This window comes from Myxine glutinosa, chromosome 6, assembly GCF_964187855.1.
Source record: "Myxine glutinosa chromosome 6, kmMyxGlut1.1, whole genome shotgun sequence".
Lineage (NCBI taxonomy): Eukaryota > Metazoa > Chordata > Myxini > Myxiniformes > Myxinidae > Myxine > Myxine glutinosa.
The window spans coordinates 80326375-80340391 of NC_136266.1; the positions used below are offsets into that span (position 1 = coordinate 80326375).

General features: G+C 42.9%; 1 protein-coding gene across 3 annotated transcripts in view; it reads right to left on the reverse strand.

The window, feature by feature from the left end:
* Positions 1-14017, reverse strand: part of INTS11 (integrator complex subunit 11) — a 108331-nt gene that overhangs the window by 72739 nt on the left and 21575 nt on the right. For all 3 annotated transcript variants that reach the window (XM_068120461.2, XM_078780040.1, XM_068120459.2), the window contains 4 exons: positions 7765-7863; positions 5978-6012; positions 4872-5010; positions 2821-2885 (listed from right to left, as the gene is read on the reverse strand). In XM_068120461.2, the coding sequence (XP_067976562.2) occupies positions 2821-2885; positions 4872-5010; positions 5978-6012; positions 7765-7863 (338 nt within the window). The remainder of the gene's footprint in view (positions 1-2820; positions 2886-4871; positions 5011-5977; positions 6013-7764; positions 7864-14017) is intronic.

The window sequence follows — 14017 nt, forward strand, 5'->3', positions numbered from 1 at the left end:
TGAAATACACAGAGTCAAGAAGGCAGTGGATATGAGACAATAAGGTGGGATATCCACAGACCGAGGTGAGGCCGTTTGAGGTGGGCAAGAGAATGGAAGGGGAACATACACCAAATGTATTTGATAAGGTGGCACCAGGACAAGAAACCAAGTACAGATTCCCGGCAGGTACTTCTCCCCCCTTCTCCCCAATTCCACTGCTTCGCCGATGACATCCAGCTTTTCATCTCCACCAAGTCCATCTCCACCGCCACCCACTCTATCCTGACAAACTGCATCACTGAAATAAAATCCTGGCTTCAAATCAACTTCCTCAAACTTAACTATGATAAATCTGAAATAATCATCATTGGCCCAAAAACGCTCACCAAATCCACCCATAACTTTGCCCTCAACATCGACGGTTTCCCAGTATCCACCTCCCCTCACATCCGGAATCTTGGCATCATCTTTGACCAAACCCTCTCCTTCGACAAATACACTAAACAGATCACAAAGACAGCCTTCTTTCACCTGAAAAACATCGCCCGTATCCGTCCACCCCTCTCCTCCACGACTGCAGAAACCCTCATCCACGCCTTCATCACCTCCCGTCTGGACTACTGCAACAGCCTCCTCTTTGGTTCACCCTCAATAATCATCAATAAACTCCAATACATTCAGAACTTCGCTGCCCGTCTACTCACCCATTCCCGGACCCGTGACCACATCACCCCCGTCCTTTACAAGCTTCACTGGCTCCCCATCCCCCAGAGAATCCAGTATAAAATCCTCCTCTTGACCTACAAAGCCCTCCATAACCTGGCCCCATCCTACCTGGCTGACCTCCTCTCCAGACACACTCCCACCCGCAACCTCCGCTCTGCTGGTACCAACCTCCTGACCCCCCCCCCCCCCCCCACCCACCCCCTGCGGACCAAATTCAGATCCTGGGGGGACAGGGCCTTCTCCATCGCTGCTCCCACCCTCTGGAACTCACTACCTCACACCATCAGAGACTTCTCCTCACTCACCACATTCAAAACATCACTCAAGACCTACCTGTTCAACACTGCATTCAACATTTAACCCACAGCATTTAACCCCTGACTATCTCTTCTCCTTCTCCTTCCTTTTGCTTTGATTATTTACCTATTGATTCTTGTCTTTTTGCACTTGTTTTTTGTACTCTGTCAAAGCGCCTTTGGGCTTCTTGAAAAGCGCTATATAAAATAAATGTATTATTATTATTATTATTACCTTGGGATCCCAACACAGAGGCAAGTTTAAAAAAAAAATTAACACGATATTGGCTCATTGTGAAGGTGACACACACACACACACACACACACACACACACACACACACACACACACACACACACACACACACACACACACACACACACACACACACACACACACACACACACACACACACACACGACTGTTATACAAGACAAACACAGCAACTGAGCTTGAAGGGGGGAGGGGGGAGCGCCGTCACTTCCCGGGGTACTCTGCGTGCCAGTGACGTCACAACAATGGCGCCACTTTTCTCATAGCACTCAGCGGGGCACTTCTTCCTCTCCATGGATGTCAACATATGGGGATTGTCCATGCTCCAAACCATTTAAATGCTGAACATCAAGCAAGGAAGCAGCATGTACCATTTTAAAGTCTTTGGTATGACTGACGGGCTTTAAACCTCCAGACTCGGAGTGCACGCTCTAACCCACTACGCAGACCAACCCTTAGCACGCATGGATTTTTATACCATAGTTTTCCGAAGACAATGCAACCCCAAACTTATTATTAAATATATGGAATTTGTTTGTTACCATGTATAATATGCACCTACACTTTTGCAATACTGTAAGGTCCCCTTGGAAAGTAACCTTTTCATGTCAAGAATGTTAGAATTTCCGTTAAATCGTCAATTGTAAGTTCACCTCAGCATTAGTTATGTTTGCAATCGCTGCCAGCAAATGAACGTTCTCAAAAGCCCATTGAAACATTTCCTCACTGAGTGTACATAAAGATGGCTGTTTTTTTAAGACCAATTTTAAACTACTCCATGGAATCAAAGTCTATCACAATAAAGCTGTATTGCCTGTTTATGGTCAGGTGCTGACACTTAGTTCGGTGCTGAAAGAGGGCGGGCCCTGTTTTGATTTTGTAAGGCCGATTTAAAAAATACACCTAACAACTCAGGGCACAAATCCTCTTAAATGTGGCTTCTTTGCAAGTATGCATTATCGTTCACAACCCGCGTCAGAAATGATGTTCCGGACTGCCTGAGAAAAACCCATTTATATTTGTTACCATGTATAATGGTTTTACCATATATAATATAACATTACAATGCTGGTGTTGGCTTAGCAGTTAGGGTGCCGGCTTGGGATCCTAAGATCATGGGTTCGAATCCCGGTCAATCGCTGAATTAACGCCAGGGGGGTTGACTCAGCCTGTCATCCATCCGAGGTCGGCTCATTGAGTACCCGTTCACTGGTAATTCCCTGTGTGTCGCAAGAGGCGACTAACAGAGTTGGCAGGAAGGGCATCCGGCCATAAAACATTGCTTCATAAAGGGGACCACGGTTCCCAAAAAAGGCCAACCCCAGCTCTGCGGGGAAAAATGGCCTCTGAAGGTGGTTGTTTGTTGTTGTATTACAATCAATAATTCTATTTAAAAAAATATTTTTAAAATGTGCAGAGTATACAGACAAAAATAACTAATAAATAAAATACACTTCTTGAGTTCACAACTAAAACAGTTGTTTTGTTTTTCTTGGTTGAGTGTTCGTTAAGAAATCGTTTATTTTGAGGATAGTTTACCCACCAGAAAGTTTCCAGCAAGATGCACAGCTCCTGAGCACGGCCAAGAGCAAATACCGGGATTAAAACCTGCAAAACAGGTCAAAACTACCATAAACACAAAGGCACAGAGAAAACAAAAATACACTGTAGCAAATAAATACCGTGTGAGCAAACAAACCACAAACGTCTCCCACAACAACTGATGCGCCCAAACTACAAATCCCACTTGCACCAACTCAGAGGCAATGTTTTAATGAATCAAACAGTACCGATTAGAACTCCAATTTATCTCGCCCGAAAGGGAGGATCTGTTGTTATTGGTCGGTGTGTCAGTGAGCGAATGAGTGAGAGTGATTGAGTGAGCGAATGTTTGTGCGTGCACAAGCGTGTGAACCTGCCTGCAGATCAACCTCAATATAGCGCCTCCTGGTGGCCTACTTTAACATAGCTCCACAGTTTATGAAAGGGTTATTATGTGACCATTTGATTAAGCCTTTAACACAATGGGATTGATCATTAACCCTTTGCCTATTTTGTTCCAAAGCAAAGGGTCAGAAACGTCATCCTCTCCTTGCTTCACTCGGCAGTTAGCGTATTTCCATCAATGTTCTACAATTCCATCCATTGGGAAAGGGTTGGCTGAGACAGATACACCGGTGAGGCTCTGCATTGTTAAATGTTCTGTTTCGTTTGTATTGCTAACATCCTACTCTCCGACAGACCAAATGATGCAACCCAAGACGGTCATGGAGTCAAATTAAAATTTACACAAAAAGAGAATTTAAATAATAAATTATTGGGTTATATTGATCAATTTGAAGAACAGTAATAAAAAATATCAACTTGGCGAAATTTCATATTTAGGATTGAACTAACCAGTTGTGTCTTCTTTCAATAAATAAAGTCGGAGCAATTAATCGGGTTCATCTATCTGCCACACAACTGGTGAGATCCATGAGCTCTCAGATTCAAATCCTATATATATATATATATATATATATATATATATATATATATATATATATATATATATATATATATATATATATATATATATATATATATATATATATATATATATACATATATATATATATATATACATATATACATATATATATACATATATACATATATATATATATATATATATATATATATATATACATATATATAGCATCGATTTGTCAATTTTGTTTAACCAATGTTTTTGAGGTTCAAGTAAAAGGACAGGGGCCTCGTGATGTGTTTGTTCTTCTGTGATGTGTCTTTTGGTAATTTATGAAGATAAAAATCTGAAAGCACCTTTTTGCAAATGTGCAACAAAAATCTAATATTTGTTTCGTTCAAAATTTAAAATATACACAATAACCTATTCTTTAGAAATTAAAAAGACTATTATCCAAAGTAAAATAGAATTAACTATCAAATCAAGAGCAGGCCTTTATGGGAAGCAACACAAAAGTCTGTCAATCCATTCAACAGTAACAGCTATTCTGAAAGCATCAACATCTTAAAGGATGTTATAAATCTTACACTAATTCCACAACACCTTATACTTCACATAATCGCATTGGCAAACCTCAAAATAGTTATTTACCTAAAGTAAGAACCTTATTGCGCATGCACACACAAACCTGTAGACAGGACACAGCTGATTGTCCGGGCAGTCGTAAAACAAGCGCACGCATAAATGCACACTAAATAAGGTTATGGGAGCATCAGGCAGGAAGTGAGACACATTGGTTGTAAAGGTAGGTTGCTGGTGGAAGAGGGCAGTAGCTAGAGAATACACGGCTGACAGGATCAAACTGCCCCGCAACTGAGAAACGCGCAGTTGGCACAAAAACAACCATCTCTGTGTGCTTTTCCCTCTGGCAGTCCATCGCTGTCGGTGGTGGTTCTGCATCATTCAGTCATTCTCCATCCCACTCTCTTGCTTCTGCCTGCTCTACCTCATCTTACTTTTCATCATGGAGTCGGATTTTACCCATCTCCGCCACAACTCCTTCCACCAATCACCATCACAAACATAACAATGATGTATTGTAAACAACAATCTCAAGGACCTACCTTTCCACCTTTTTCCACCGAATCGTGAACCTTTTTGAGGAAATCTCGCTCTCGACACCGCTTTGAGTCTCTAATCGTTGTGGCATATGTCGATTCCGTAATGAGAAGGTCAGGTCGGCACTTGTCAATCCATGCGGCACTATGGGTACAATGTACACCCTACATCATGACTCAGAATAACATATGCAGAGTCATACCACCAAATAAAGGTGCTCCAAGCAATCCATGCTGTTCAGCAAAGGGACAAAAATTACACCTGTCTTCTTAGTTTGTAGGCAGCACAAGGATGCTGGGTAGCATCATTGGCTGAGGGTGTGGCTGTGCCGCTGATGCAATGCCCTCTGCTGGTTAAGGCAGGAATTTGGAATTCAGCTGTGGTGCCAGCGATAGCTCGCCTAATCTACGCGAAGGTCACCATGGGATGTTTACCGTCCACCAACGAATGCTGGCAGATGGGACATCCGTTTAATGTCCATCCAAAATGACGGCACACACATTGATGAATCACCATGACTGTGAAACACTGGGATCACAGTTTATAGCTGGGTCGGGATTCAAACCCAAGCTAGACATCTTAGAGGCGAGTGTGCATACCTCAAGGCTATCCTGTCAGCCATTCCACCTGTGATATAGTACCAGACAGAGTTTGCCCAAAGTAACATGTCACAGGTCATTTGTCAATATGAGGAATTTATACATGGCATGGTGCAAATTGGGAATTGGCCAATGCAACGTCCAATTATAATTATCAATCAAAGCATTTGCTACTGTCCACGTACAACAAGTTTATACCGTACCGTGACCAAATAAAATCATTAAAGGCATATTATTTGGGCTAATAAAATAATATTAGTCTTCAATGAAATATTTTGCAATGGGTGCATGCGAACAAAAGAGTCGAGTATTTCAACCCTTGCGAACATGTGCCAACTCGACCACATCGACAATAAAATAGTTCGAAATTTGTACAGCTCTATATGCAAATACGAATAAGATGAATCGCCATCTTGGAGCAATATAATCAATACATGGTGCAGCGTTGATTGTCGTTTGGTATAATTGGTAATCCATGCGAGACATGTACATCATTTCCATGTAACTCTCACCCAAGATGCCTGTCTGGTGTCATGTTGTAGTCTCCCTGAAAAGGGAAGGGGGAGGGGAGGGGCAAAAAAAGAGAGGATATTTTAGGCCTGGGAGGATGAGGGGGAGGAGGTGGCGATGATTTGCTGCGGGTGTAGCTGTGCCGCTGGTGCAGTGTCCCCCATAGGTTAGAGCAGGAATTTGGAATTTGGCAATTGGCCAGGATGTTGGCAATAGCTCACCTAACTAACCAAATCATTGCAAATATGACTAACGGACAGGGAAGAGAACAAAGTAAACCAAATACAAGGAGCAGTACTGTGGGGATGAGTGTGCTTTCTAACTCCATATTGTTGTAGGAGGAACATAAACATAAAACAATGATACAGACTGGGATTGCGGGCACAGAAACTGCGGGCAAAATTGTTCAAGGATATAAAGAATGTGGCCAAGATGGTGTCTAGTATGTAGCAAATGACGACAGAAATTGTATGAGAACGAAAACACATAAATTACAAGTTCACCAAGAGGTTTTCAATGTGATGATGTCAAATTGTGTATTCTGTGATGTTATCCAGAATAAGAATGTGGAAAGATTTTTTAAAATAATAATGATAATAAAAAAGTAAAACACCGGATCCCGATCAAACTGTGTGTAGTACATGTCTGTTGGTTGCATCACTGCTAAGGGGTGTGGCTAGACATGCCACTGATACAATGCTCCACTCAGCCTGGGGAAGTAATTTTTAGATACCTTGAAATTATATATGAGATTTGATATCAAGTGTACGAGGCATTTTGGTGCAGTGCCATTGAGTATAGTAAGTTTGAATTTCATCTTGCAACATTGGAGCATGGAATCCGAGTCCTTGAGAGTGCTTGGTGATTCCCAAACAAGGAGTCTCCCACCTGTCAAATTTGTTGGCCTCCCACTTTAAGTCATATAGCTTTTCAATAAGGTTGGACAACTGCATAAAAACACCATGGTTGTTGTTGCTCTTTAACAACCACTATTATCCCACCTTGTACGGTCAGCCGGGGGAAGCTTGGCCCAAGTCTTTCACGAACCGGCCTGGCCAGGTCTGACATTCACCAAGTTAGGGCAGGAATTTTGGAATTTAGCTATGGTGCCGGCGATACTCGTCTACTCTTTGCGAAGAACACCATGGTATCTTTAATGTCCACCAACCCATGCTGGCAGACGGGACCCCCGGTGTAACGTCCATCTGAGGGACGGCACACACATTGATGAATCACCCCACCTGTGAAACACCGGGATGACAGATTATAGCTGGGTCGGGATTCAAACCCAGGCTAGACAGCTTAGAGGCAAGTGTGTGTTCGTCTAGGCCATCCTGTCAGCCGAGAAAACACCATTAAGCAGTTATTTTTTCAGCATTGCTAAAAGCATATATGAAAATAATCCACAATGGGTGCATTTTTCAACTTATGGCAGGTTTACATGACAGCAGGCGATAAATCAACAAGGATGGAGGGAGAAAAATGGGTTTAAAACAAGAGTGAGAATTTCTTTGCAATACACGTCCCCTACTGGTCCCAAAGGACGTTCTACTTCCAAACAAAAAGGGCGTAACTCTGTGAAAAATTGGCAAAACTCCCCGAAACTCAAACTTGTTCTGTAACTTATCATAATAAAGCCATGTTCCACGTGTGAGTTAAATATGTTAAAGGGTGTGGAAAAAGTGCAGAAAAACTGCAGAAACCTACAGGTGCGATGGACAGACGGACTGAGAGCAAACCTATAGTCCATCTGGGTAGGTGACTAATAAAGAGAAGATTGTTGTCATACCGTGTACACCACCGACTCCGAGCCCACACGTATCTGGAACATGGCAGCACCAAGCACATGTCCTGCATAGTATGCCTTTATCTCCAACTCATCATCCACCTGACAGAGGGTGACAACACCCGAAAAGTCAAAAATCAAAACGAAAAATTTAAAATTGTTTATTGACAGAGGCTGAAGCACATAGAAAAGCTGAATGACATGAATCTGGCATTTCCCCCTTCTGTTTTGCCTTACACTGACGCAGCCTCTCCCTTTCCTCCTCTTTCTGGATGCAAAAAGATGGAGAGTAAACAGCAGCATGTCAAAGGAGACAGGTGTACAAAGTCAACCCTTATTGTGTTTACTAGGGTGGTCCACAATTTATTTATTTTTTAAATGTCATGTTCTCACCCTCCAGAACTGTTCCAATACCTAAAAAAATATTTATGGATAGCTCATGGTCATCAAAGTTTCCCCATATGGTCTTACACTAACGTCTTACATTACCATGGACACTGAAACAGTTTCTGATTGACGCATACTTTTACAAGAATTTTAAGTTGTTATGAATACCCTGCAATGCAGTTATGAATACCCTGAATACCCCGGTAATGTACCGTGACCAATGTTTATGCCCGACAGTCTGAAGGGTAGAATGGGCCGTACTGAAGAGCTCAGTGACTTTCAACATGGCACGGTCATAGGATGCCACCTTTCCAACAAGTCAGTCGTCAAATTTCTGCCCTGCTAGAGCTGCCCTGGTCAAATGTAAGTGCTGTTATTGTGAAGGGGAAATGTCTGGGAGCAACAGCAGCTCAGCCGCAAAGTGGTAGGCCACACAAGCTCACAGAATGAGACCGCCGAGTGCTGAAGCACGTAGCGCGTAAAAATCATCTGTCCACTATTGCAACACTCACTACCGAGTTCCAAACTGCCTCTGGAAGCAACGTTAGCACAACAACTGTTCGTCGGGAGCTTCATGAAATGGGTTTCTACAACTGAGCAGCCGCACACAAGCATAAGATCACCGTGCGCAATGGCAAGCGTCGGCTGAAGTGGTGTAAAGCTCGACGGCATTTGACTCTGGAGCAGTGGAAACGTGTTCTCTGGAGTGATGAATCACGCTTCACCATCTGGCAGTCCGACGGACAAATCTGGGTTTGGTGGATGCCAGGAAAACTCTACCTGCCCGAATGCATAGTGCCAACTGTGAAGTTTGGTGTAGGAGGAATAATGGTCTGGAGCTGTTTTTCATGGTTCGGGTAGGCCCCTTAATTCCAGCTAAGGGAAATCTTAACGCTACCGCATACAATGACATTCTAGACGATTGTGTGCTTCCAACTTTGTGGCAACAGTTTGGGGAAGGCCCTTTCCTGTTTCAGCATGACAATGCCCCCGTGCACAAAGCGAGGTCCATACAGAAATGGTTTGTCGAGATCGGTGTGGAAGAACTTGACTGGCCTGCACAGAAACCTGACCTCAACCCCAAAGAACTCCTTTGGGATGAATTGGAACGCCAAAGAACATCAGTGCCCGACCTCACGAATGCTCTTGTGACTGAATGGAAGCAAATCCCAGCAGCAATGTTCCAACATCTAGTGGAAAGCCTTCCCAGAAGAGTGGAGGCTGTTGTAGCAGCAAAGGGGGAGACCGACTGCATATTAATACCCATGATTTTGGAATGAGATGTGTGATGTTCGGGTGTCCACATACTTTTGGTCATTAGTGTGTATATATATACACTGAACCCTCGGCTATCGCGAACTCAGCTATCGCGTTTCTCTGCTATCACGGCGACCTAAAAAAAACTGCACCACACACGACTATTGCGTCCCAAATACGTGCTATAGCGCACCGGAAATGGTGGAAAGGGTTCTACGTCTTCACCGAGCGTGGGGAAAGAGAAACCAAGGGCAATCAAGAAGAGGAAGAACTTAACTTACGCTCAGAAATTCGAAATTGTGCAGTTGATAGACAATTGTGAAACAAAGCGAAGTGTTGGAAAGAAATTTGGGATAAATGAGTCAACAGTGCGAGGTATTTACCAAAACCATGATTAATGTAGAAACGTCGATAAGATTTAACAATCAACAGTGAAGCAAGGTGCTCCTTTATTAATACGGCACTGGCAGGTTATGAGGAGCAGTCTCATGCCCAAATCAACTCCCTCCGCCAACGCCAGATCACCGAATTCTTACGGCCAGATTCGGCATCAGGACAAGTCTAATCGGGGGACATTAGGGTAACCGCGGGGGCGGGGGGGGGGGCACAAACTGCTGTTCGAGACCTCAATCTATGATGTAAATGCTTGATAATAAGAGTTTGCCGTTAACAACCAACACACCAACGCAGTTCCAATTTAAAAACATTTTGCAAAGTCTCTCTTTTTTTACACTTACACTTACACTTACACTTACACTTACACCCACCCACCCACCCACCCACCCACCCACCCACCCACACACACACACACACACACACACACACACACACACACACACACACACACACACACACACACACAATAGCCGACGTGCAAGTTTGGCGCCAAAGGCTTGGCCTGCGGGTGGGTGTGGGGGGGGGGGGGGCACAATAACTCATTTGGGTGGGCATGGCCCGCGAATGCCCCCCCATGACGCCGACCCTGCTTACGGCGTCGCAACGAGGCACAGCCCTCTGTCTTTGACGAGCCCTCTGACGTTGAGCGCTTCTCTGGTGCTACAGCTGACGCAATCCTGGACGAGTTAGAGGCACGTAGGGGTGGTCAATAAGACTCCACCCAAGCCTCGGAACCTACCCAACCACCTCAGCCCCTCATCGTCCCCAAAAAGGTAAATAAAATGGTAAAAAAGTACTTTTTTTACCATTTTATTTTTATTTACATTTTGTGATTCTTGTTTTAATGTTTCTTTATATGTTAATGTTTCTTTATATGGTAGAAACACTTGGTAAAAAAGTGGCAAAAATAGGTTAAATATGTGGTCAACTTGGGGGACCTGGCACCAATTGGAATTATTACCATACATTCTTCAGTTCGGCTATCGCGATTTCGGCTAACGCGCACCGATAGCGGCACCAATTAGGCGCGATAGCCGAGGGTTGAGTGTATATATATATATATATATATATATATATATATATATATATATATATATATATATATATATATATATATATATATATATATATATATATACAGTCACGTGAAAAAGTAAGTACACCCCATGTAAAGTTTTGACTTTTTCAACATATTTCAACATACAGCTATTTAATCTTCATTTCAACAATATTGATAGATAAAGGTGATATAATAAAACAAATATCATGAAACATTTACATTTTGTAGTCCATTGTATAATTTAAATCAACATAAATGCAAATTTCGCATGTGGAAAAAGTAAGTACACCCCTACATTTATCACTACTTCAAATACCTAAAATTAGAATCAGGTGCACCAGCTCAGGTGCAAATGATTAGAACATCGTAAGAGAGGATCTTGGAGGAACCTGTCTTAATTAAACCTCAGACATTTAGTTTGGTTTGCTCTTTGTTGTTGAAGTGTGCGGCGTCACCATGCCTAGATCAAAAGAGTTCTCTGAGGCCTTCAGAAAGAAGGTTATAGATGCCTACGAGTCTGGGAAGGGATTTAAAAAGATCTCCAAACAATTTGAAATCAATCACTCGACTGTCCGGAAGATCATCTACAAGTGGAGAAGATTCCAAACAACTGCCAACTTGTTCAGGCCAGGCTGCCCCAGCAAGTTCAGCCCAAGAGCAGACCGCAAGATGCTGAAAGAAGTCTCTAAGAACCCCATAATGTCATCACGGGACCTACAGGTAGCTCTTGCCACTGTTGATGTCAAAGTGTACGAGTCTACCATTAGAAAGAGGCTGCACAAATTTGATCTGCATGGGAGGTGTGCCAGGAGGAAACCTTTGCTGTCCAGAAAGAACATCAGGGCAAGACTGAAGTTTGCCAATGAATACCAAGGCAAAGACCAGCACTTCTGGAACAATGTGCTCTGGACAGATGAGTCAAAGGTAGAGCTATTTGGCCACAGTACCAGAAGACATGTTTGGCGAAAACCAAAGACAGCATTTGACCACAATAACCTGATACCAACTGTAAAGCATGGTGGTGGAAATAGTATGGGTTGGGGCAGCTTTGCTGCATCAGAGCCTGGTCAGCTCACCATCATAGAATCCACTATGAATTCTTCATTGTACCAGAGGGTGCTTGAGGATAATGTGAGGCCATCTGTCGGAAAGTTGAAGCTCAACCTAAGGTGGACCTTGCAGCATGACAATGACCCTAAAACATAGCAGTAAATCCAACAAGGAATGGCTGAAAAGAATGAAATGGAGAGTTCTGGAATGGCCAAGTCAAAGCCCGGATCGAAATCCCATCGAGATGTTGTGGGGGAATTTGAAACGAGCTGTGCGTGCAAGAAACCCCTCAAACATCGCACAGATGAAAGAATTCTGCATGGAGGAGTGGGCAAGAATTTCCCCAGTCAATGTCAGAGACTGGTAGATAGTTATAAGAAACGCCTACTTGAGGTTGTTTCTGCAAAGGGGGCAATACCACCTATTAGAGCCAAGGGTGTACTTACTTTTTCCACATGCGAAATTTGCATTTATGTTTATTTAAATTATACAATGGACTACAAAATGTAAATGTTTCATGGTATTTATTATATTATATCACCTTTATCTATCAATATGTTGAAATGAAGATCAAATAGCTGTATGTTAAATTATGTTGAAAAAGTCAAAACTTTACATGGGTGTACTTCCTTTTCACGTGACTGTTTTTACAACTACGTATATATAAAAAACTCCGCTTGGAATTTGCAAAAAAAAGCACCTAAAGGACTCTCAGACTGTGAGAAACAAGATTCTGTGGGCTTTCATGTGTATTTCACTGAGGAGAGGCTTCCGTCTGGCCACTCTGCCATAAAGCCCAGATCGGTGGAGTGTTGCAGTGATGGTTGTCCTTCTGGAAGTTTCTCCCATCTCCACACAGGATCTCTGGAGCTCAGCCAGAGTGACCATCGGGTTCTTGGTCACCTCTTTACTGAGGCCCTTCTCCCCCGATTGCTCAGTATGGCCGGGGCGGCCAGCTCTAGGAAGAGTCCTGGTTGTTCCAAACTTCTTCCATTTAAGATTATGGAGGCCACTGTGCTCTTGGGAACCTTCAATGCAGCAGAAATGTTTTTGTAGGCTTCCCCAAATCTGTGCCTCGACACAATCCTGTCTCTGAGCTCTGCAGGTAGTTCCTTCGACCTCATGGCTTGGTTTTTGCTCTGATATGCATTGTCAGCTGTGAGACCTTATATAGATAGGTGTGTGTGTGTGTGTGACTTTCCAAATCATGTCCAATCAATTGAATTTACCACAGGTGGACTCCAATCAAGGTGTAGAAACATCTCAACGATGATCAAGAGAAATGGGAGGCACCTGAGCTAAATTTCAAGTGTCATAGCGAAGGGTCTGAATACTTATGTCAATGTAATATTTCAGTTTTTTCTTTTTAATAAATTTGCAAAACTTTCTAAAATCCTGTTTTCTCTTTGACATTATGGGGTATTGAGTGTAGATTGATGAGGGAAAAAAATGAATTTAAACGATTTCAGCACAAGGCTGCAACATAAGAAAATGTTAAAAAAGTGAAGGGTCTGAATGCTTTCTGAATGCAGTGTGTGTGTGTGTGTGTGTGTGTGTGTGTGTGTGTGTGTGTGTGTGTGTGTGTGTGTGTGTGTGTGTGTGTGTGTGTGTGTGTATACATATCTATATATATAAAGCAGTAAAGTATGTTTGTTTGTCCTCTTATAACTCGAGAACTACTCATCGCAGAGAAAAACCAAAAGGCATATTCGGAATCAGTACGTCTCAGAGCAACTACAGCACACCTTAAATTTTTAAAAACTTCGGGTTTTAAATTAGCGTATTAGCGCAGAAACGCTAGCAGAAGAGGGAGGGAATCGAAGGGAGGGAATCGAAGGGAGGGAGCGCAGCGCTCCCTCTAGCGCTTCGCAGCACCAGCGCTTCTGTTAGCGTAATTAGCGTATTTCGGAAACGTTAATTTTTCAACTTCATTATTCGGAATCAGTACGTCCCAGAGAAACTTCGTAATGTTAATTTTTAAACTTCATCCGATTGACTTGGACCAACGGCATGTGACAGAGAGTGAAACATACATGCTACATTTATTTGACGACAATGAGTTCCGACTTCCGGGTTCGTGCCGCCAACCCTGTTAGGCGCCTCTTG